The 25015-nt window shown below is 42.0% G+C and overlaps 1 protein-coding gene and 1 pseudogene across 2 annotated transcripts; one reads left to right on the top strand and one right to left on the bottom strand.

The window, feature by feature from the left end:
• Positions 1–1212: 1212 nt before the first annotated feature.
• LOC119043671 (cold shock domain-containing protein E1-like) lies at positions 1213–3528 on the bottom strand (annotated as a pseudogene).
• Positions 3529–6371: 2843 nt separating this feature from the next.
• On the top strand, positions 6372–22855 carry LOC119043711 (membrane-spanning 4-domains subfamily A member 8-like). Of its 2 annotated transcripts, none has more exons than XM_053659262.1 (7): positions 6372–6469; positions 11942–12161; positions 14035–14157; positions 17385–17444; positions 18525–18641; positions 22097–22210; positions 22381–22855. In XM_053659262.1, exons 2-7 carry the CDS (start codon positions 11943–11945, stop codon positions 22483–22485), a joined length of 738 nt encoding a protein of 245 aa, XP_053515237.1. In that variant the 5' UTR covers positions 6372–6469; position 11942; the 3' UTR covers positions 22486–22855. The 2 variants fall into 2 exon arrangements, with proteins under 2 accessions (XP_053515237.1, XP_053515236.1); XM_053659261.1 differs by having other exon boundaries at positions 11939–12161.
• The last annotated feature ends 2160 nt before the right edge of the window (positions 22856–25015 follow it).

Below are 25015 nucleotides of genomic sequence, written 5' to 3'. Positions count from 1 at the left end.
AATAGAAGAGGGTCAAGTGCCTGTATTTTACAGGACACAGGAACCAGGTGGTTACTTTAAAAAAAAAAAAAAACAAGATTCATTTCAGGCACAACTTTTTTATTTTGTTTTGTTTTGTTTTATTTTAAATCAGTAAAAGGAACTGGGTCCTAGAAGCTGCAGTGATCTAAGCAGCAGCAAATTTGTGCATTCATCTTTATTTAAATACGTTTAAATTATCACACTCCTGGCACACCTCATTTGCATGAAATTCTGCACCATACATACTAATTGTAGTAATTTTACCCTCCCCACCCCATCCCAGGAAAGAAAAACTACTCTGGAAGATAATTTTTATTGAAATCTAACAAAACTTTCATTAAGTGGGCTGTGACAAGATTATAAATGATATGAAAAATAACACTTTAACATTCGGCCATCAACTTAAGGAAATGGTTTGTCTATACAAATTTTCTATTAATATAGTCTACCCTCATATGGTCCTCAGAATTAAAGCATAATGAACTAGAAAGAAAAGATAAAGAATGGAACTGACTGCTAAGGCAGGACACCTTGCCAGAGTAATGAAGGTAGAGTATATACTAAATACCAAGTGCAGAATTTCATAGGACCAACAAGGTAACAGTCTATTATTTTTCACTTAACACGGGCAAAGTGGATTTTGCAGTTACCAGTTGCATTATATGCACCAAATAAAGCTTCTAAAATTGATACTACAAGGCACCACCTTAAGTTCTCCAGGCTGCAACTGTACATAATTTTAAAATGGTTTTCTTAAATTTATTTACTTTTTCAAACAGAACACGAGGAAGGTGTTAAAATTGGTGTAATAGCTCAATAGAATAAGTATTCCAGATTTGGGGGAGGGATGAAGAGAGAGCTATTCAGACCCTTCACCATAATCCCCCCAGCTTGATCATAGCATATTAATGATGTGCTTTGTGGATGTGGTTAGTCAATGACACCAGCCTGACGGATCTTTCTTTATGCACCAAATCCCATTGAGTTATCTGGTCTCCTTGGCTGATGAAGAACATTAGGTGAGGATCACTGGCATCATCCAGGGTGATGTTCTTCAAGCAATTGACCAGCCTGTCAGGCTATGGAGCTGCAACGGCCTTGGGGCCCTCACGGACTCGCCAAACATTATACACACTGCACTTGCCAGTGCGCTGATTAAGAATCACTGAGAATTTCACCTCCTTTCCAGCCTGCAGCTCAAAGCCATCCTGAACTTCTTTTACATGGAAAAAGAGTTTCTTGCTACCTCCTACTTCATAGTTAATGAAACCAAACTGATCTTTCACACACGCCACAGTGGCCCTACGCAGAGGTGTGATGTTGTAGGCCATAGTCTATTCATTTTGGCCCAGGACACACAATTGGAATTTGACACTCTCCCCTTTCTGCAGGCAATCCCCTTTGTTGGCCATTCCAACTATCCCCAATGGATAGATCTCGCCTTTCATATCCCCTTCGTCCACAATCTCAATCATTCCTTGGTACTCAGTCTGTGTTGGATCGACACTCCTCAAGGGGTGAATAACTTTACCCAAGTAGATGGTAGGATCAGCTTCTTCAGTAATGCCATTCACTGAGTGTGTTTTGTTGACTTTTTCTGCACTGACCTTGTTGCCTTTGCCTTTGGACAAACTGTACTCCACTATGTCCCCCAGTACCAGGCTATCAATATCACCAGAGAATTCACTGTAAGGGAAAAAGATTTCCTTATCATGATTGACTGTTTCAATAAATCCAAAATTATCCTTCAGAGTTGCCACATAACCCAAGAACCTCTCGGAGTTAGAATTACAACCTAAAAGTCGCGCACAGGTTGCAATCTGCTGTCTAGGCCTCTGTTTGTCACTAATACTGAACTCAACCTTATCCCCTATTTGAGGAGAAGTAGATCCATCCACATCCTTAGCTTGAAAAGAAATAGTCAATTTTACCCTACAATCATCATAAGCAATAATACCATCCTCAACCTCCTTTTCTTTGCCTGTATTTGGGCTAGTGGTTTTGGAATTGGGAAAAGTGGCTTCTCTTTTTTTTAATTCTTATTTTATTGATTATGCCATTACAGTTGTTCTATTCCCCCTTTCATTCCCCTCCACCCTGCACCCCCACCCCTACGATCCCCCTTTTAGTTTATGACCATGTGTCTCAAGTTCTTTGGATTCCATATTTCCCATACTATTCTTGCCCTCCCCCTATCTATTTTCTACCTACCATCTAGGCTACTTATTTTCTGTATCTTCTCTACAATGCCCAGAAAACCATGATCTCAGTGGGGATGGAATGAAACTGTGCCCTTGGGAAGTTTTTTTAATCCTAGTAGCATGATTTCTTTGGGCAGAGAGCATATCAGGAACCACAGTAAACTCCACTTCATCTGCAATATGGAGCTGGTTCCCAACCAGAATTTCACTATAGTGGAAGAACATTCGAGCATCACGATCCACGCACTTGATGAAACTAAAACCATCTCTCATGACAGCAATTACACCCATTTCTCTAGCCTCATTAGTGAACTGAAATGTACTTAGTAGAACTTCTATGTTGGTTGCTCATTCTAATTTGTCACGTCAGTCTGTTGAAATATTAAACCTAACACGATCGCCTTCCAACAGGGTCACCTTGGATTTTGTATCTTTGTCTCCAGAGGGAAGTTCTTTAGGAATCATAAAGTCAACTTTAATGCGTCCTGGCAATGGATCATTCTGGTTTTTACTGGGTACTTTGGGGATAACTTTGGTTACAGTGCCTTCTAAATGTTCAATGCTGATATCTTCAAAAATGACTGTTCCTTGAGGCAATAGTCTGACATCTGTTGCAACCTCTTTACCATTTCTGTTCTTGATTGTGAATTCCATGTCATCTCCAGGCAGTGAGGTGTCTAAGTCACCTTTAATCTACTATCATGAAAGATGATCTCTTTTACAACATCACCTCTTTTAATAAAGCTGAAGGCCTCCTTCATGGCACAAACAACACCCTGAAAGCGGGCTTGTTTCTTTTTCACCAGCATAATGTTTTGAGCATTTACAGCACCAGTATGTTTATTGTTATCAATTACAAAGTTTATTTTATCTCCAGTTTCCAGCTGAATGTTCCCTTCCACATCTTCAGGGTGTAGGTCAAATAAAACACTTCTTGTCCATTCATTCATTCTTCAGGGACAATTTCTTGTTTTATCTTGACCAATTTAATAGCAATGGGCTTCCTGGTCCTCCGGTCAGATGATACTTCGAATTCAACATCATCTTCTACTTTTAAGTCCTGCAGGTTGCCATTATACTGTGAACAGTGGAAGAAAAGTCTAGCTTCACGTTCTGAATAAATCCGTAAGAGTTTAGCACTTTTTTGATAACCCCAGTTTCACGCAGTGCTGCTGAAGTACCATTGGGGTACCCATTGTGTCCATTGTTGTGGAGAAGGTTTGGATCAAAGCTCATCTCACAGTGATAATCAAATATTGCACTTTTGGTAGTATTTGCTGAGTATTCTTTTTCAGCACACATTTCAAAGGATAAAAGTTGCTAGTATTAAGAAAAAGAGTGAGAGAAAATGATCTATCAAGCTACTGAAGAATATGACTGCTGTTGCACCGGATAATCTCATAGCACAGCACTGAAGAAAGCAAAGACTACTAGCAGCGTTGGGAAGTGCTCTTGCAAAGTTGTTGAGTAGGCACAAACTCCTCGTTTCAGATCAAGTGTTGTGTCTTCAAATTGAGTGTAGTGGTCTTTGGTCTTGTTGGTTGTTTCAAGGCTTGTTCTTTGCCTGATCTGAACTTGAAGCAGCTGTTTCACGTGGTAAAGTCCATTCTGTTACACTTCATACCCAACGGCTCAGCACCCCCTCTCCAGCACCATCATAAGCAGCACAGCCCGGTACGTAGGTATATCATTCCTTTTTTAATGCCATTTACACTTTACTACACTCACTGATTCCAGATGCTCTGCACATTTAAAAACATCAGTGAGTCTGTGGAGCTTTACAAACTTCCTTTACCATTTTCCCATAAGATATGCACCTTGATTACTATGAACAGAAAATGATAGCCCAAACCTAGGATGATGGTCTTCTTAGAAGTCCTCCTGCTGCCTGTGATGCTGTTCCATCTCGCACATGGGTATGTTTCCACTCATCCTGAACAGATAAGTTGCAGAATGACATCCCAAAAGTCAGGTTTGTATACCTGATGTGCTAGTAAGAAAAAGTACTGAAACATTGGTGCTTGGAGATAGAAAAAGCTTTATTCAGTTTGGTTAAGATGAAACAACAAGAGAGGAAAGTGTCTCAAATCCATCTCTCTCAAAAAACAAATGTAGGCTGCATTCCCACCAACAGTGCGCTATTCACAGTAGCCAAGTGCTGGAAGCAACCTAAGTGCCCATGTGTAAATGAATGGATTCAAAAAGTACGGTAAATTTACACAATGAAATACTACACAGCAGAAAGAAAGAAAGAGCTCCTACTCTTCATGACAGCATGGATGGACCTGGAGAGAATTATACTAAGTGAAATAAGACAGGTGGTGAAAGACAAATACCATATGATCTTACCTAAATGCAGAACCTAATCAACAAAACAAACAAGCAGGCAAAATATAACCAGAGACATTAAAGTAAAGAACAAACTCACAGTAACCAGAGGGGAGGGGAGAGATGGATAATGGAGGAAAATAGGGGAAGGATTGTCAAGGAACATATATAAAGGACACAAGGACAGAGAGGAAGTGATAAAATTGAGGACAGGAGGTGAGGATGGGTGGGGTTGAGGGAATGGTGGGGAAATATGGAGACAATTGTACTTGAACAACAATTTTAAAAAGGAAGAAAACATCATATTAATATAATTGCCTTGAGATTTCTATAAGCCAGGCCTTCTCCAGGGAAGGACAAGTTTTCATGTATTTATTGGGAACCCTATGATAATTTGCATGAAGCTTTTAAGTTTTTCCTTTAAATTAAAAATAGTTACAGATGTCCTCTTTATCTCCATGTGGGGCAATGGGAGGGGACCAAAGACAGAAACAATTGCCCATCCATTCATTTTCGGCCATTAGAAGACTCAGATAACTGGGAAAGCTGAGATGAAGCATTCAAATGGGATAATTTCAGGAACATTGAATACAGGGCCTTCTTCCAAAATGTGGGTGGTATATAGAGAAATTCCAGGTGATAGAATAATGTCTTGAAGTTCTTAAGAGCAGAAGCAAACCTGACTCTGTAGCCTATGTGGATGGCATCACCCACACACCTGTGTGCTAATCCTGCTGGTGGTTTAGCCAGTGAAAGGGGAAGTCAGGAGGAGAGAGAAGTGAGAGTTCTTGCTTCCTTTGCTGGTCACAGTTTGGGCAGCAGCTGAGGTCTGCTATCTGAGACCACAGTTCCAATCAGGCAGCTCACATTCTTGGCTGCAGCTCATGCTGCTGCTATAGCAACATGGTTCATGCCTCCTGTCCCTTACATCTAAGAGGAAAAGCTTCTCTGTATTATTGGTTCCCAGTTGTGTCAACAGTGCTTTTGGTCTCCATGATCTTCCCACATTTTTCTAAATTGGTCCTTCACTAATCTTTCTTCAATGAAAGACATTAAGATTGCCCTCTGTTTTCCTCCAAGATTTCAGAAGAGACTGAATGCACACGAGTATGCATAAGTCATCTGCATGCCCAGAGCAGTGGGATCTGTGTAATGGGCCTGAATCTTAAGGAAATACTCAGTCCTCTCTTGGTGAGTAGGAGATAACACTCCACATGCTACCTTTCTCTAACAAGAGAACCCAGAGTTGCAACAGTTCCCCATCCTGGAAGTGCTCAGAACTGGCTGGGATGTCATACAAGACCCATGAGCATGATTTCGTGAATAAGGAGGTTAAATTAGATATATGGCCTCCATATCTACTTCAGTCTTTAGTCTCATATTCTCATGTTGCCAGATTTTTCTAAAACCAAAGAAATGGGTGTCTTTTTGTTTCTTGTCCCAAATAGACACTGTCCTCTGGATTTGGATACTGTGAGAGAATAGAAAAGTGATGCATGGAGAGAGGAAAGCCAATAAAGTGTGTGTTCATGAATGGGCTCCTATTCTCTGCTGAGGCTTTTGTTAGACCCTCTTACACACAGCTATACACATCACCCCTGAGTGCCCAGGTCATTACTGTGAAATCCCACCAAATACAACTCATTCTTCTCCACACAGATACCAGTAAACACTTGCCCAATTGAACTGCATTTATTTGGTTTCTTGCCCATTACAAAAGGAAATGTATGTCAGAAACCTCAGATTTACGCAGCTGGTTAGCTCCACTGTCATTGGAAGCAGTTTTTTTTTTTCAGATCTTCCTAACATATCCCCCATGAGTACACAGTAGAGTAAGCCCAGTGTTCTTATTCTCCAGAAAAAAACAACAAAGCACTGGGGAAGACAAGACAGAGAGTCTGAGCTGTAGGCTGAACAACGTGAGTAAACTTGATCTAATGATTGCTTTGGGTAACTCTGGAATGCTGGTATAATTTTTCTGACAAATGAGACTTAGAACAATGTCACAGGATGAGGACTGGACCCAGATTGGGTGTGCCTCAGGCCAGCCATAGTGTGTGTTTTCTTGACCCTGTATAGGAAACATTTCATATCACACAGGTCAAGTAGATTTTGAGAGTATATTTATTAACCCAGAGGACAGTGAAACAAATGAAGGATTTAGGGTGGGAGAAGCAGCAAGAGAGAACCTAGATGAGGCTCTGCTTTGACTCGCTAGAAATGTTTCAGAAAACAGGTGAGCCACACTGGGCTGTGTGAACTCACTGAGAGGTAAAAGTCACAGTGACAGAAGTTAACCAAGGTGGGGCTGCTGTTAGCTCATTGGAAAGTCAGACAAAAAGGGGGCCTTGAAGACAAGTTCATGAGGTAAGCCCAGAACAAGCTGCTGCTGCCTGCTGCTGTCCTGGTTGCAAGTCTGGTGGATCCTTAGAGTTTAAGAGGAAGGAAGTAGAAAGGTCATGGGCATGCTCTAGAGTGAGCTTGCAATGGTATTTTTTGTCTTCAGGAATTTTACCTCTCTTCTGCAGATGACAGTCTTAGGGAAGGTTTTCAACAGAATATTCATCAGCCTCCTAGGTGTAATTTTAACATGATAATGTATCAAAATGAGCATATGGGAGAGTTTGGAATTATTCTTTGGTCTGCTTTAGTGGTTACTTATCTTGAGTCTCTCTGGCTCTAATCAGGTGTTTGTTACTTATTCATCCATCTCAGGGTTTGGCTGGCACAGATGCCATTACTAGGGTCCCTGTTTTCTATCTCTCACCAGGTTAATTTAAGCTATTTACTTGTGAGTCAGGGAGGAGAGGTATACACCATTTGTTCTCCTATGATCTTGGTTAAAGATGAGGTTTTGTGAGTCACTAGCTGGTTGTACTTTGGTCAAGTAGTTTGGCCTTGTTTAATGATCTCATCTCAGTTTTCCCATCCACACCATTAGAAATTTCTCTAACTTCTAACAATTCTGCCTTGTTTCTTCCTCAGACTCTTCCATTTCTGAAGTCTTTTAGGGGTGATGAGGGAGAAGGACATGTCTTCAGTAACAGCTTCCTGCTGACAAGGGCTGTTGTCCCTGCCTATGTCGGATGAAGATGCCTCTCCCTGCCTGCTCTAAGGGAGACGAGGGAATGGGATCTGAGGCCAGAACAGAGAGGCCATTGGCTGATTCTTCTAAAGTAGAGATATGCAGGAATCCTCACAGAGTCATTGCCTTCACATGGAAGTGAGGTATTTTAGAGGTAACAATTTTGACAAGAAAGTTAAAAAGGCATGGCCCAAAGTTGAGGAGGAGATCCATGCATAGGGAATCAAGGATGGGTAAAAACTAGGTAATAGTCTCCCAGATGAAGCTGGCAGAAGGATTCCACTTTCCAAAGTTATCAGTCCATGTGGCTTGGTCATAGATTTTTAAATATAGTTTCTTCCACTTGACATGAAGAGTTAATGCAGCAGGTTTTGTTTATGACTGCACACCCCCCTCCTCTGCTACTAAGTAATCAAGAGTTAATCTGTTACCTGGTACAGCATTAGCAAAAGAATCTAGAGACTGTTGTTGATTTTGGAGGGCATGGCTAGTACTATTTTTAGGCTATGTATGCTATCTGTTAAATTAATTAAGGTGGCATCTGACAAGCAAACTCTCCCCATGGAATATAATGCTGATGGCTGCCCTTATGCCAGTTACAATAGTTTTATTCTTTTTATCCTTCTTGTCAAATTGTTACCTCTAAAATACCTCACTTCCATGTGAAGGCAATGACTCTGTGGGGATTCCTGCATATCCCTAATTTACCACGATCAGCCAATGGCCTCTCTGTTCTGGCCTCAGATCCCATTCCCTTGTATCCCTTACAGCAGGCAGGGAGAGGCATCTCCACCCTACATAGGCAGGGACAACAGCCCTTGTCAGCAGAAAGCCTTTACTGAAGACATGCCCTTCTCCCTGTGGCTTTCATTCTTTGAGAGTGAGCAGTATTATGAACAATGACAGAAATTGCTCGTGGCTAAGAAAACCTGAGGTGCACTGGCCATGAAATTATTTGTTAACACATGGATAGGCCACAGCAGGTAATGGTTAGTGGAAGTTGGTAAAAGGTCAGCCATCATATGATAGGGTATTTTGGAGGTGTCCACAAAAAAAGAGGTATCCAGGGGGGCGCAAGCTCAACCCACATATGTTGTTGAAAATCAGGCCTGTAAGGTCCAACTCCAAAAGCTGTTTTCTATGCAGCCATGGAATGGGTTCCTCCTTTCAGGGGGCAGTCCCTTGTTCCCATGGGCTTTCTGTGCTCTGAGGACTTGGTAAATGAGTTTCCACTTAATATTAGTTTTTCTTCACCAATAATTGCAGGTGTTCTGGAAATCATTTTGAGAATTAGTTTTCCAGACATCTAATTGTACACTAGTGTATCAGATTGAAGGCACAGAAAATATTGTCAAAAAAGTCTTTGGATATATCAAAGTTAGGACAGAATGATCTAGTTCAAGTTTAGTGACACATTCGTTAGATGTACCACAATGCCAGCAGGGTTCTGTAAAGGTTTTGCGTAGGAACCTTAATATTGACCACTTTTATTCTGACTAATGACCAGAGTGAAGCTGGTGCAAGGAAAACCATTGGGAACTGGAGGGAGGTTTACTAAAAAAGAACTGGCTTTTTCAAAATTTTTCAAGAGACCCTAAAAACATACTTAGTATGTGAAGATTTTAGGTTGATCCTGATGTATGAGTGCTCTTTGGATTGGTTGTTAATGGCAGAGCCAGCGATTGAGAAGTTGATCTTCAACAGCAACAATATTGGAAGAGCTTGCCAGGATATTACTCTCCCACTCTCCTCATAAGGTCTTTACTATAGTAGAGATATGAAAATAGTAAGGATAAACATTTTGTTTAAAATTTAAATAATTTGAGTAGAGTCTACAGAAATATTTTTTCCTGGAGGAAGAGGCTTGGTGTACTAACAGACTAGTAGAAAGAGTATTAAAAATATGAGAAAAAATTACATTAAAGCCTGGCCATTATGTTATTTATCTGTAAAGGGCTCTTCTTTCTTGAACAGGAATTTGAGGTCCTTGATGGGGTTCACAAGAGTAGGAGTAGGTTTATTATTCCTGTAGAGACTCACAAGAAATAGGTTTACTTCGAGATAAATGAACCAAACTGATTATTTCTATAAGCTTTACTGAAGTCAGAGTGCTTAGTAGGACTTGATGTGGGTCCTCCTATGTAGCCTGTAGTTGGGACTCAGGACCATTGTCCCTCCAGGTTTTTCAATAGACCATGTCCCCTACTTTAACCCGTTTGTGTCAAGAGTCTTTACCAAGAGCAGGCGGAATTTTGTTTCCATACTATTGTAGTGTCTTTTGTACCTGTCCTGCATTAATGATGTAAGATGACAACTGGATAATTTCTTCATGTAGTAGCAGGTCCTTTAGCTTTTTCTTGTCTGGGAAGCTCTTTATTTCTCCTTCAATTTTAAATGATAGCCTTGCTGGCAGAGTAGCCTTGGCTGTAGGACCATATTTTAAACACCCAAAATGTTTGATGCCACTCTCTTCTGGCCTGAAATGTTTCTATTGAGAAATTAGATGACAGTCTTATGAGAGTTCCCAGGTAGGTAACTAACTGCTTTTCTCTTTGGACCTTTAAGATTCTCTCCTTGTCTTTAAGCTTTGCCATTTTAATTATGACATGTCTTGGTGTGGGCCACTTTGGGTCTATCTTGTTTGGGACCCTCTGCACTTTCTGAACTTGTGTGTAGCTTTCCAGCACTAGGAAGTTTTCAGTCATTATTTCTTCAAATAAGTTCTCAGTCACTTGCTCCCTCTCTTCTCCTTTTGGTATTTCCAGGATGCAAGTAGTGTCGCGCTTCATGTTGTCCCAACAATTTCTTAAACTCTGCTCCTCTTTTAAAATGTTTCTTTTTCTTGACTCTTCTGCTTGAGTATATTTTTCTACCTTGTCTTCCAAATAACTGATTCAAATCTCTGCTTCATCTACCCAACTGTTCATTCCTTCAGGTGTATTATCTATTTCAGATAGTGCATTCTTCATTTTTGACTGTTCATTTTTTTTAAGTTTCTAAGTCTTTTTTTCATACTGTTTAGGGTTCTTATAATCATTACTTCTAAACTCTCTCTCTCTGATTAATTACTTGCCTCCAATCATCTAGTTCTTCTTCTGGATAATTCTCTTTTACTTTCTCTGGTTTGGGGCTTGTTTCTTTGTCTCCCATTTTGGCTGCCTCCTTGTGTTTGTTTCTATGCACTAGGTAAATCTGCAAAGACTGGTGCAAACCTATGTAAGACACTGTGACTGGCCCTGGGCAACCTGTTTGGAATCATCAATGATCCACACCTTGTGACTACTTCTGCTCAGCCTTGGTGTGTGCAGAAAAAAACAACTGTGCACCTAGGCTGGTTTCCTCCAGGTCCGGGCCTGAGGGAGTACCAGTATATGCTTAAGTATCAGAGCTCCCAAGTACTGCCTTCACCTACAGCCTTTCAGTTAGGCTTAATAGTCTCCATCTCTACTCCTCAACAGCCCTACTTGAGTTCCACAGGTTGGAACAAGAGGGATTCCTGAGGGTGGGGCTACTGCTTCCCCCCAGGCTGATGCCACATGGAGGGGAGTGCTGCCAGGGAAAGACAGCTTCTACAGTATGGGAAAATGACTCAGCACAAGGACCCTGATGGCTGACCCTTCAATTCTCTCCCCAGAGCTACCAATCCCAGACTTTGTTCACCTGGCTCTAGGCTGCTCTGCCCTCCCTCTGCCATACTCAGGATGACAAGGCTGCAAAGAAAATGTTGTGCTTTGTCCCTTTAAGAGCTTCACTGAATGTCTGCCATCTCTCCCAGCAAGACAGAAACCCAGCTTCTTTTCAAAGCTGGATGTTACTTGGGTTCCACTCCCAGTTCTCATTCTCTGGGCTTGGGAGTCCATCTTGGGGTTTTACCCTGCACTTCTCAGGGGGGTCCCCCCTCCCACATTGCAGCTGAAATATTACTATGGAACATCAGTTCTGTCTGTGGAAACCCTTCAAGTCTTCTAGCACCTTCATACTTCCTACCAGTCTTATTGTGGTGGAGTGGTTTCCTCCATAAGTGCTTGGTTATACACCTTCTCTCCAGCTAGTGTTAAGTTGGTTATTCAAGATGATTTCTCCTATAATTTAGTTGTAATTTCCACCTTGGTCCTGGGAAGAAGGTAGTGCTGCCTTCATCTACTCAGCTGCTAGCATGGATCTCTACCTAATAGCTCTAAAACAAAATGAATAAACTCATAATGGGTGGCAATACTCAACTGAGTTAATGAAGACAAAGTTCTTTTTGAATGTAAACATCATGGCACATGTGAAGGATGGTTCAATTGCATTTATTTTTTAGCAGCATGAATTCAATGACTTCAGCAGGACCCATGGCCAATACTGTGTTTATGGCAGCACCCCACAATGCACATTCTGCAATCCCGGGAAGCACGACTCAGGTGACCCTGTATCCACACAACCAGCCCCAAGTCAACCTAAGTCCTGGGAACCAACCTGCCTTGCAGACACCTGAGAGTGCACCACCAGCCCAGAGAATCTTCAAAGAGGGCAAAACCTTAGGGGTAAGTGAGAAGTCACACCACAGGCTGGGGACCACATTGCTGGAGTCAGGGGAGAGAGAACGGTTGGAAATACACAAACGGAAAATCCAGCAAGTGGAGCTGGAGCTGACCCAGCCTTGCCAAACTCAGGTGTATTAGGAAGCTCAGCAGTGGAGCATCACCAGGGCCTCAGTGTGATGCCTCATGTTTTCTAAGTTAGGCATTAGGAAAGAGAAAGAAAAGCAACAAAGAAGCAGGAAATTAAAAGGTTTTACCTGTTGCTCTGAATCCATATTGATCATGTGGCCTCTAGAAGAAAGGGGGTAGAGCAAACCACAAGGGGGAGACTAAAGCCCATGTGCTCGAATGGAATCATTGCCTAATGGCAACAATATAAGAGCTCCTTTTGAGTCTTCTCCTAGAAGGCTGTTCTAAAAGAGGAGGAGCCCGTTTCACTATTTACTTAAATAATGATGTGCATGGTTTCTGATCCAGCCTTCCCTGTTTCAGTGTCTAGCTTCACCCTAATATACTGCTCTTGGAAATGTCAATCAATACAACCCTTGCAGAGGGCCATCTATACCTGCCAAATTTTAAAATACCCAATAATTTTATTTCTGAGACTTTTTCCTATAGATATGCCTGTGAACATAAGAAATATGGTATGCATGAGGTTAGTTATTGCAGACATAGTTCTTGATAGGAAAAAAATGGAAACAACCTAAATATCTTTCACTATAATACTGGTTAAATCAATGTATTGTACATCAAAAAATTCAAATGTTTTAGAGATATTAAAAAAAGCTCCTTGCATAAAAATATGGACACATACCCAAGCTATATTATTAATGAGAATAAATTAGAGGCAAATATTGCATATAATTTACCATAATTTGTGCAAATTTGTGGAAATAATATATTTGCCTTCACCACCATTTTAATAGTATATAAACATATACATATATGTGTATATATGTATATACATGTGTGTATATACATAAACATGTATGTGTGTGAATGTATGTATGTGTGTATATATACCATTTCAGCAGGACTATATAATACTTTTCTACAGATGCCAGAACAAAGCACTACAAATGGGATAGCTTAGAAAACAGAAGCTTACTGTCCACAGTCTGGGGTACAGAAGCTTGTAATCACGTTCTCCATGGGGCCGTGATCCCCCTGCAGGCTTGAGGGGAAGACCTGCTCTGGCCAGTCTCAATGATTCCAGTGTTCTTGGCCTAAGGCAGCATAACTCCCACCTTGGCATTCTCCTGTGTGCTTGTGTGTCTCTTCACATGGCATTCCTTTAAAAGGGTAGCAGTCCTAGAGGATCAGGAGCAACCCTGTTCCAGCACACCTCATATTACCTAATTATATCTGAAGCAATGCTATGTCTAAGTGAGGTCTCATTCTGAGGCACTGGAGACTAGAACTTCACAATATTAATTTGATCAGGGAAAGGCGGGCAAAATTCCAACAACACAATGTTCCAGATACTGTTTTGCAATATTCAAAACAATATCCCAAAGAAATGGGATGAGCAGAGACACTTATCTACAAAGGTGTTCATCACAGTGCTGTGTATAGTATGAAAATATAGAAACAATCTGTCCTGCCCAGTATCTCTGTGCCACCTGCTCCAGAGCCATTTTGAATTATCAGTGCAGGTGTCTGAAAAGTTAATGAAAGGATATGCACCAAAATATAAGCAATTGTTATCTTTCTGGGGAGAAATTATGGGTAGTTTTCATTTCATTTTTACATCTTTCATATTACTTTTTTGACTAACAAAACAACTGGGTTAAAATACAAAGGAGGCCAGGGAGGGTGGTTGACATGAAAGGATTCACCACAGAACATATGTCTCAGCTTCTGATTCCCCTGACAGGCCCTCCAGATCCTGATTGGGCTGCTACACTTCGGCCTTGGCAGCATCCTGGGGACCATCATGCTTGGGAAGTATAAAGCCCCCTCATTCTATGGAGGCTATCCTTACTGGGGAGGTATCTCTGTAAGTAATGAGGGTCACCCTGCAAGTGAGTTCCCAAAACTGCCAACATACTCAGGGCCACCTTGTCAAGCTGTGTACTTTGCTGCAGGATTTTTCCAGTAAAGAGAGCATGTGGGCTGTGAACTCAGCTCAGGCCTTGTTCGCTAAGAACATTAGTCTGCTTCACAGCCAGAACCAATACCACAGACTGGGAGGCTCAACAGCAAACATTTATTATCTCACAGTTCTTGAGGCTAGAAGTCCTAGATTGAGGTGTCTGCAGGGTGGTTTCCTCTGATGCCTCTCTCCTTGGCTTGTAGAAAGTCATCTTCCTCCCTGTGTCTTCACATGGTCTGTGTGGGTTTATGCTTGAGTGTGTTGCCTTATAAGAACATCAGTCATATTGGATTAGGGCCCATCCATGTGACCTCATTTAATGTTCATCACCTCTTTAAAGGTCTTACCTTCAAATACAGGTGCTCCTCAGCTTACGATGGGGTCATGTCTCAATAAATTCGTCATCTATTAAGGACATCCTAAGTCAAAAATGCATCAAATACTGCACTACAGAGTATGGGCTGTTCATCCTTGTGATCATTCTCCTCACAGAGAGCTGTGCTGCCTGCAGCTGTCCAACATCATGAAAGAGTATCTCACCACATTCTGCTCACTCAGGAAAAGATGGGTACTCAGAATGTAAAGAACAGTTTCTACTGAAGGCATATCACTTTCACACAATTATAAAGTCAACAAAATCATAAGTCCAACCATCATGCATCTGGAAGCATCCCTACAGTCACATTCTGGGGTGTGGGGGTTAGGACTTCAAAAGATGAATTTTGAGGGGATGCAATTCAGCTCAAAATTCCAATGACAATTCTGTAAGGCTCCATAGACCCAGATGGGCAGATTTCCTGACTAGCCCACCTCAGAGGTCAGAAAACCTTCTTCTGGATTATCAGCCCAGAGGCAGCATCTTTCCTAAGTCACACAAACAAAGACGTATTGGGAACTCAGCTCAAGTGTTGATTAGTGCAGGCCCCCAGCCCAAGCTCCAGGAGAGAAACATTTCCACCACTTGTTGACAGTGGATCCCAAGCCACAGAAGAGTCATTAAGGAGAGGGGATTCAACCTGGAGTCCACAGGTGGCCTCAGGGTCCTCCTTTTACTTAATATTTAGGATATTAGAAGATTCCTTTTTCTGGAAAAGTTTGTAGTTTTTATCACATTCTCAGGGTGATCAGTAATCCTTAACAGGTGAAGAACCTCAGGTCCTTTCCCTTCTCCAGGGTCTTGACTTTATGATTCTCTTACAATCTCCTCAGTGTCCTCCCTCCTGCACACACGCAGCCACTCACAGCCCCTCCATCTCCTCCCTCCCACCACCCATCTCCTTTACCTTCCTGCTATAACACAGTCTGTCTCCTCAATCACACTTATCTGTGCGAGTCACTTATCTGTGACTCAGTGCAACTTTTCTCACAAATAGCACAACTCCAGACTAACCTGGGCATCAGCCAAGTCACCCTCTCCCATAAAAGAGCCTGGATTAATTTGTCACTTTTCTGCACATATAGCATTAGTAAAACAGCAGGACTTATGTTCTCGGGAGCACTTTTGTCTGGTGCTGGCTCACTCTTTTCCCCATTCATGTCTCACCTCTGAGGCTGAAGTCCCCTCTCAGTTCTACACAGACCCAGACTGGGAACTCAGCCCAGATGCCTCCGCTCAGCCACAGGCACCTGTGTCTGCATAACAGACTGCAATGAACTTGAAGCCATGGAGAATATAGCACCACAGCCACAGAGCAGTTGCTATTGAGCATTACAGTCTCTCATATCTCATATTCTTAAGGGCCCTGTGGCTGCCCTGGTATCTCAAACACCTTGGTGGCCATTTCTACTTCCACCAGGGTGCTGCTCAGGGCCCATCAGCCCTCATGACACCCCCTTTCCCTTTTTCTGCTAGGAGTTTTCTTTGTTGCCTTCTTGGATCCAAGCCTATCTTTCTATTTCCTCAAGATCATTAATGTCTTCCTCAAACCGAGACCTATCTCCTTGGCTTCCTCAAAGGGACCAGCAGGAACATCACAAGTCCAGCCTTCTGTTTCCTTCATTCCCCATCAAGCCTCCACAAGCACAGAAATGTAAGATTGAGCTTTACTATTCACTTACAGGAAAATTGGCATTCCTGTTAGAAGGCCAGGCAGCCATAGCAAGTTTTCATTGTGAACACCCATTCCCCTTACGTGGCTCATGCATCTACTCTGAAGGGGAGGGAGTGTAGGATGAGGGCTAAGATCATGGGATCTGGAGTCAACTACCTGGATTTGATTCCCATATCTGCTACTTGCTGGATGGTGTCAGATGTGTTACTTGAAATCTCCAAGCCTCAGCCCACTCTACTAAAAAATGAAAATAGTAATAGTGTTTGATGGGCCATTGTGCAACTAAATAAGGCAAGGTTGGAAGCACTTCATGTAGGACTCAGCAAACTTTTCATTAAACACTAGCCAATGTCCTCTCAGACCATTAGTGACAGCAGAGCAACCCATCAGCCACTGTGCCTGCAGAGCATGAGTGCTGAAGTACCTGCACACAATGTACCCCACCGGTCTCATTTTTGATGTTCAGCAACATAGAGATGCAATATACTTCTCAGTAACTAAAAGTAACTCATCAAATTATAGCCAGGCAATGACAGATGTTGGGGAAACCCTTCCCTCTCCCAGCAAGAGCCCCCAGACCTGACTGAATTTTGAGGAAGTCCAAGAGTTGTGCATGAGGAGAAATAAAAGATAAGGAAAGAAGAAACTTTCTGAGTGTCTACTATGTACACTCAGATATACAGGGCAAGGGCAAGATATAACAAATGCCAGACTCAAGAGACAAATTATCTCATGACAATGACACTTAGGAGGTAGACATACAGTTTTTCTTATTTTTTACATGAGAAAATTACCACTTAGAGAAACTAGTAACTTGCCTAACATCACGTGAATTCATGCTGGAATTTCAAACTAGCTCTGCTATATCCTAGAATGTATAGGTATCCCACTTCACTGCCCTGTCATCTGGTGCAAAAGAGTTCATTCATTCACTCCTTCATTTTTCCCCGTGTTGAGCTAGAGGACCCAGCACAGGAACCTAGCATGTGTGAGAGAATGATGTGTGTGACCACAATCCCTGGAGCCTGAAGAGGGGGACCAGACCACTGACTCCTCTCTGAACTCCCTCTTCTGTGCCAGTTCATCATTTCAGGATCCCTCTCAGTGGCATCAGAGGAGCAGCCAAATTATCCTTGCCTGGTAAGTCACATGCTGAGACAGGCTCTCCCAGCTGTGGACCTTTATCAGGAACACATAACAAAGGAAAGAAGCTAACACACACTCCCTCCTCCATCCATGCACCTACTTATAACCAGACACAGGGCACCAACATGCATGCTCACTCATATTCACATGCAGGACCACACCAACCTGGCCAACTCACCAGTGGGAAAGAGTCTAGAAGATTTGGAGGAAGGAAGGGAAATACAGACATCTTTGTTGAGGTGTCAGGGTGTGGAGACACAGAGTAACTCTTCAAAGAGACTCTTACAGGAGGAGGCAAAAAGCTTCCTGGGGCACCTGGGCTCCCCTCCAGCAGAGCAGGGCACTGACACTGCCTGAAGCACACAGAGCCAACCTCCAGACACTTCTACAGGAAAGCCATGACAAGCTCAGGCAGCGGCTTCCCAAGGAATCCAACCAACCAAGCTCTGTCAATCAACATGGACAAGTCCTTGTGGTCCCCTAGCAATGGACCAAGACAGTACATTTGTTTCTCTCACAGCAGGTATCTAGGGCAAGGGGTCTCAGGGTGTTCAGGTCCCATACCACATTAGATCTATTTGAAAATCTCCAAAGGGAAGATTGGAGGTCAACAAGCTCAGTTTTGGCCTTTCTACCCTTGGCCCACATTTGTGGAGTATCGTAGCCTGTAACATCCCAAGACATTGGGGCTGATCTCCTGCTTGTCTCCCAGGGGATAAATGGGTCAAATGTTTCCCAAAGATTATCCTTGGGGTACTTGTCCCACAATAAACTTTATGGAGATTGGTAGGTAAACTTGGGGCCAAAAATCTCTATTTAGTAGTCGTATCTCTGGAAAATAAATAATTTTTTGTTAAAGATTGTGAAGTATTGCATTTCAAACCTGTTTAACTTTGTTTGGTTCAGGTTTTTTCAGTCTTCATTTTCCCACAAACGTTTTTGTACAGAACACCTCTTTACCTGCTGTAGAAGTAGGGTTCCCAGAATTGACATTAAGAAACTCTTTTTCAGACTCTGTTCATCCCAGCTTCAATTGTTTTCCTCTCCCACTCTCAGCCTCTGTGTCTTTTTCAGATGAGGGGCGGCTTAGGCATGAACATCCTCAGTGCGATCTTTTCTGTGGTGGGAATCTGTCTCTTTATGGCAGATATATTTATCGACCAACCAGATGTTTACCAGGGTTTGGAAGTGGTGAGTATGCCCCTTGACCAGTGCTCCCCTGGAGCCAGCTCAGCTGTGTTTAGAAAATCATTGGGAAGAGCCACCAAAGAGATTAAACTAGAAATTATAAATCAACTGTTAAAGGTTGACTGTTAATGAACTATCCAGAGAACATGAAACCCTGAGGACTACGAACATAGGAAATTTGCACACTGTGATGTTGTGATTTATAATAAGAAACATATATATTTTCTCTTCCTTCCCATTAAAAAAACAAAAGAAAGAAAATCAGTGAAAAGACACTGACCACCAAGCTTCTTCACCAGGCACTATAGCAAACAGAGGTGCTGCCAGAATCAGAAGAGTTTAAAGTGCCTGACCTGTAGCTTTATTGCTGTGTTATTCTAAGCGTGTGACTTTTTTTAGTCTTAATTTCTATGTTTATAAAGCACTACATACCTTTAGACACTGTAGGAAGAATTAAATACAGTTCTACATATAATACACAGGTACCCACCAACCTGCATCTCTACTCACAGGGTCACCTTCTTGCCCATTACTATAGACAAAGGTGTCCACAAAGATCTTCTATACAGGCCAGAGAGTGAATATTTAAGGCATTACTGACCATTTATTTAATGCAATAGACAAAAATCTCATTTCTATATGTAATCCATGTAAAAATGATTAATTCAATATTTTGCACTTGGGAACGTCTTTGAAATCCAGTGTGTGTTTTCCACTTACATCACAAGTCCTCAGGGGATTCGTGGCTACCAGATTAATAGGTGCGACTGAAGTTGAGTCCCATGAAAACTGAGTGCCTTCTCCTGCACTACAGAACTGTCTTCCCTGCCCACTCAAGACTAACACTGCTGGTGCTTCTGCCCTCTTACTTGTCCACACCTCTCTTCTACATCTATTGCCCACCTTTGCTAGAGCTTTTCCTCAGCATCTACACATCCTTCTCTTTCCTTCATCTTCAAAAACAACAAAAAAAAAACATTATCTTTCAGTTACTGCAGCTACCACCCTGGGTCTGCGGCCAAGTCAATGGAAAAGAAAGAATTGTCTGCCTCACTCTCTCCTCTCAAAACCTCTCTTGAACACACTCTAACCACACTTTCAGCCTCACTTCTCTGCTCAAAAGCCAAAAGCCTCCTCTGCTCAAGGCCCCCAATTTCATTTGGAGACCTCCCAGTGTCTTACAGGCTCTATAGCTGGTGTTCTCCTACTCATAATGGTCATTTTCTTCTCTGTCTCCCCTGCTGTTACTTTTCTTTTCATCATTTTCTCTGGCTTTGTTCTCATTCCTCTGTTTCTCTACTCACTGTTTTGGCAACCTCCTCCTGTCCAGTGACTTGAAACACTTTCTCTATGACAATGACCCCCCACACCTGTCTCCCAGACTTCAGTCTCTTGAATCCAGTTGTTCTCTCACCATCTTGAAATTACCCTATTCTGATCTCCAGATTTTTCATCCCAAAATTCTCTCGAGTTTTCTTTTCCCCATTGATGGCAACCGCATCTTTTCAGTCACTCAGGGTAAAATCTTGGTGAAATCTTCCACCCTCACTTTTTCTCCTGCACCTACCAGCCAGTGCCTCAGGCAGTCCTGCGGCTTTCACCATTACAATGCATCCGGAATCCAGCTGGAGCTGCCACCATCTGCCTTCTAATATCAGGTCTGCTTATAATTGTTCTTGGAAACAGAACTACCCCATCCCAGCCACTCACCCCACCTCTGGCTTCAGTCCACCCATCTGAACAAGGAGGGATGTACTTTGTCACAGCTTTGCAAATGATGAGCCAAGTGTTGGGGAGCTTCAAGGGCTCAACAAGCATGAATGAAGACTCACCAGATAATATCTATCAATAAGCTACTTGAGGAACTTCTTCTTCTTTATGGAACAATTCTTTTTTTTTATCTTTTAATTACAGTTGACATTCAAAATTATATTATTTCAGATGCACAGAATTGTGATTAGACATTTGTATAACTTTTGAGGTGATCACCCAATCAGTCCTGTACCTATATATCATACATAGTTATTACAATATTACTGACTATATTCCCTATGCTGTACTTTAATTTACTTGTCTCTATCTTTAAACCTCTCTATTTGTACTTTTTAATCCCTTCATTGTTTTTCCCCATCCTCCAACCCTTCTCCTATTAGAAAGTTTTATTTATAAAAAAAAAATTTGTTGTTAAAAACACATTTGAAATGCACCAGCATCATTTGTAAAGGCTCCTCCTCCCTCAGCTTCTGTGATTCCTGGACTAAGACATCATCACCCTGCGTATGCCTTCGCCTGGACACCCTGTCCTGCATCCTTGTCTCTAAATCCTGGACTCAGTAGGGATCTCTGTCTCCTCAGTGCCCCAGGCATTCTTTTGACTGTTTTGTAGCTTTTATCATGTCTGATGTGAATTATAATCTGTATCTGAATTGTTTCTTGCCTTATCAGATTGTGTCTCTTAAAATGCCTTCTTAGACACTCATACCAAGCAGATGTTTAACAAATACTTGCTAAATTTAGGGGGAAGAAAAGGACATTTCTCAGGAAGTTCTCTCCATAAGGGAGGATTCTCTGACAAGCTAGCTGTCATGCACGCCATGTTTAAAATCATCAACAAAAAACATTTGTTCGGTACCTACCCTGTATTAGGCACTTTCACTTTCATATTTATTTTCTCCTATAATTGGGATCTAAATTATCTGGGGATTATTCATCCCTTGTCCTTTAAGGAATAAAGTGGATTCAACCCTAACTCTCTCCCCACATACAGAAACAAACCCCATTTTCCTGGGTATTTTTGGAGAAGACCAGAGAAGGGCTTAGATGTCTCCTGGTTTTCAGGTGAACACTCGGGTTCAGCTTGGGGGTCTTTGAACTGACTTTTTTCCCAAGTTCAAGACAGCCTGAATTATTTCTCTCCACAAAATGCCACTGTCAGAAGCCAGAAGCGTTGTTTCACTGGCTCACTTTCTCTAAAGGTTCAGAGGGATGGTGGAGGTTTACATCAGAGCTCAGGCAACTATTGAAGACTGGAGATTACACATCCCTCACATATCACATGCCTTTGTCTGCAGGCTCCACCTCCCGTCCTGTTGCTTGGTCCTGTCTTTCTCCTCTAACCCTCTCACTTTCCTCCCCTCTGCTTGTCCATGCTCCCAAATTTCTATGTGCTTCCTACACAGAACAGTTTCACTCTCTCACTGTCTGACCTCAGACCCCATCTTAGGTCTCATCCCCTGTGCCTGAAACAAGGTACCAAGGTGTTGCCCTAAACATGACCATTCTTTCCTGAGGAACACCCATAGTGTTCGCCCCTCACCAAAACCTGGTGTGACATTTTCTGCATGACGCAAAGACAAAGTTAGGGGACTTCCTCAAAGCCATAGCCACTGTCCATTGTAGAGAAATCCTTTGAGGCAGACCTCAGACTCCCAGGGCAGAACTAATAACCTCCCATTTAGGTATCATTCCAGATCCCTGGGAAAACTACTTCTGGTGTGCTGCTTGTCTTCAGCCTCCTGGAGCTCTGCATTGCCTCCACATGTGCCCACTTTGGCTGCCAACTGGTCTCCTACGTGAGTCCAAAGATCCTCAGTGGGTGGGAAGTTGCCCCAAAGAGGGTGGAGACCAGAGGGATCTTCAGGCTTCCCCTTTCTACCCAGGAACATTGGAGTGTGGTAGTGTGTAAAGGCATGCTGGCATGCCCAGTTCTCACCAGAACACTTCCTGTTCTTGTCTTTTTCAGCACTTCGTGGTCTACCAAACCGTCTATATGTCCAACCAAGTGCCCAACCCAGAACCAGTGAACTCACCACCATCTTATTTCAGTGAGATGCAGCACTCCAAATAGGCCAAAGGCTCTAGAAGCATCTTTCAATGGGATTTTAAGAAAACCCTTCCATTTCCATGCTATTGAAACTTAGCTTTTTCCTTCCCTAACAAACTAAGCAACATTTCTGTCTAATTGTGTGCACCCTGGACTCCATTTCTTTCAGCCTAGTAAATTGTGCTGTGCCTCTATTTAAAAAGAAAGACAGAAATTTCAAGTGGATTTTAGCAAAGGGGTCCTCCCTAGGGCAGCCACATGTGGAGACATCATGTGCATGTATTTCATGTGCTTTCCTGTGTGGGCTTAGGAGTTAGAGGAATAAATGTCTAAAGAGCTAAAACTTCATTCTTTCAATCATTCACTCACCGAATAAATATGCACCAAGATTTCATACGTTTAAGTCTCTTATATGGCAGGGCAATGGTGAACATAGGTGAACACACCAACTCCTTGATTTCAAGGAACTTCTTCCCCAGAAAACAGACCAAAATGCAAGCAATTTTCTCTAACATCAGGCAGAAGGTAGGGTTCTGCACAGAGGAAAAGAGGCAAATGATTTATCCTGGCAGTGATGGGGAAAGCAGAGAACAAGTCTGGAACAGGAATCAACATTTGTTGGGGTGTTAAAGGAGAGAGTAGGGGTTTATTTTGTTTATTGTTGTTGGGTTTTCTGCAATAAGAAACTGCAGGGCTGGGAAGATCTTTGGAGACATTGTGTCATCCACTATCATGATCATTTTTTACACATGGTTACCATGACGCAATAGTTCTCAAGAATATTGTCCTAATATGTCTTCCAAAATTATGATGCTAGTACACTATTATACACGGAAGAATAAGGACAAATTTAAATAGAAATGACTATGTCTATAATTTCCAGATTTGCAAACATTAACTTAAATATTATTATCTATGATGACCGTTGACTTCCAAGCGGTTATGTGAAAACAGATTATGGCAGTGACCTCTAAAGTCTCGGTGCCATCACATTTCCTTTTATGGTGGAAGCCTGGCAATAACTTCTTTGTTGTTCATACCACATACAGAACATGATTTTTACCCTTTATCTATTTTTAGTTGCTGACTTTACCTAAGAAGTTTCCTCTAAATGGCATGTGAATGAATTTTGTGTGCTTCCGCACCAGCACTTTCTCTGATCAGGACCCTTTGAATTCCCATCAGCTGCTCAGAAATGGCTGAGGTTCCAAGGCCTCCAGTGGGTTTTCTTTTTATTATTATTATTTTTAATAGTTGTTCGAGTACAGTTTTTTCTGTCCTTTACTCCCATACCAGCCCACCCCCCAGTGCTCTCCATCTCCCTCCCATTTCCACCCCCCTTACTTGTTGTCCATGTGTCCTTTATACCAGTTCCTCTAAATCCTTCCCCTTTTTCCCCTGAAATTCCCTCCCCTCTCCCCTCCAGTCACTGTCTGCCCGTTCTCTATTTCAGTGTCTTTGCTTATATTTTGCTTGCTTGTTTGTTTTGTTGTTTAGCTTCCTGTTAAAGGTGAGATCATATGGTATTTGTCTTTCAATGCTTGGCTTATTTCACTCAGCATAATGTTTTCCATTTCCATCCATGCTGTTGCAAAGGGTAAACGGTCCTTCTTTCTTTCTGCTGCATAGAATTCGATTGTGTAAATGTACCATAGTTTTCTGATCCATTCATTTCCTGATGGGCACCTAGGTTGCCTTCAACTCTTGGCTATTGTAAATTGTGCTGCTATGAACATTGGGGTGCATAGGTTCTTTTGGATTGGTGTTTTAGGGATCTTAGGATATAATCCTAGCAGTGGAATTGCTGGGTCAAAAGGCAGGTTCATTTTCAGTTTTCTGAGAAAATTCCATACTGTTTTCCATAGTGGTTGTACCAGCCTGCAATCCCACCCACAGCTACTTGCAAAAAAATGAAACTTGAGCACCAACTTACACCATATGCCAAAATAAATTCAAGGTGGATAAAATACTTAAATATAAGCCATGACACCATTAAAGTCCTAGAGGAGAACATTGGCAAGAAATTCCCAGATATTTCACACAGCAGCATTCTTACTGATATGTCCCCTAGAACAAGGGACATAAAGAAAAGAATAAACAAATGGGATCTCACCAAAATTAAAAGCTTTTGCATGGCTAAAGAAAACAGTATTAAAATAAAAAGAGAACCAACCATATGGAAAAACATATTTGCCAATGATACCTCAGACAAGGGTTTAATCTCCAAAATATACAGAGAACTTACACTACTCCACTCTAAGAAGACAAGCAACCCAATTAAAAAGTGGACAAAGGACTTGAACAGACATTTCTCCAAGGAGGACATACAGAAGATCCAGAGACACATGAAAAGATGCTCAATATTGCTAGCTATCAGAGAGATGCAAATTAAAACCACAATGAGATATCACTTTACACTGGTCAGAATTGCCATCATAAACAAAGCAACAAACAACAAGTGTTGGAGAGGTTGTGGGGAAAAGGGGATCCAGTGGGTTTTCTAGAACTGAGTGGGGTTTAGGAAGTCACAGGCAACAAAAATGGAGGATGGAGC

The sequence above is a fragment of the Artibeus jamaicensis genome, unplaced genomic scaffold (genome assembly GCF_021234435.1).
Source record: "Artibeus jamaicensis isolate MK-2021 breed Jamaican fruit bat unplaced genomic scaffold, CSHL_Jam_final scaffold_614, whole genome shotgun sequence".
Lineage (NCBI taxonomy): Eukaryota > Metazoa > Chordata > Mammalia > Chiroptera > Phyllostomidae > Artibeus > Artibeus jamaicensis.
Note: the sequence above shows the minus strand (reverse complement) of the source record. Positions and strands in the feature narration are given on the sequence as shown.

Bases quoted from the DNA above. Each gene is read 5' to 3' on its own strand.
- LOC119043711 (XM_053659262.1), top strand. From the start codon at position 11,943: ATGAATTCAATGACTTCAGCAGGACCCATGGCCAATACTGTGTTTATG. The intron at 17,445-18,524 runs GTAAGTCACATG...TGTCTTTTTCAG, and splicing joins AGCCAAATTATCCTTGCCTG to ATGAGGGGCGGCTTAGGCAT. The intron at 22,211-22,380 runs GTGAGTCCAAAG...TGTCTTTTTCAG, and splicing joins GCTGCCAACTGGTCTCCTAC to CACTTCGTGGTCTACCAAAC.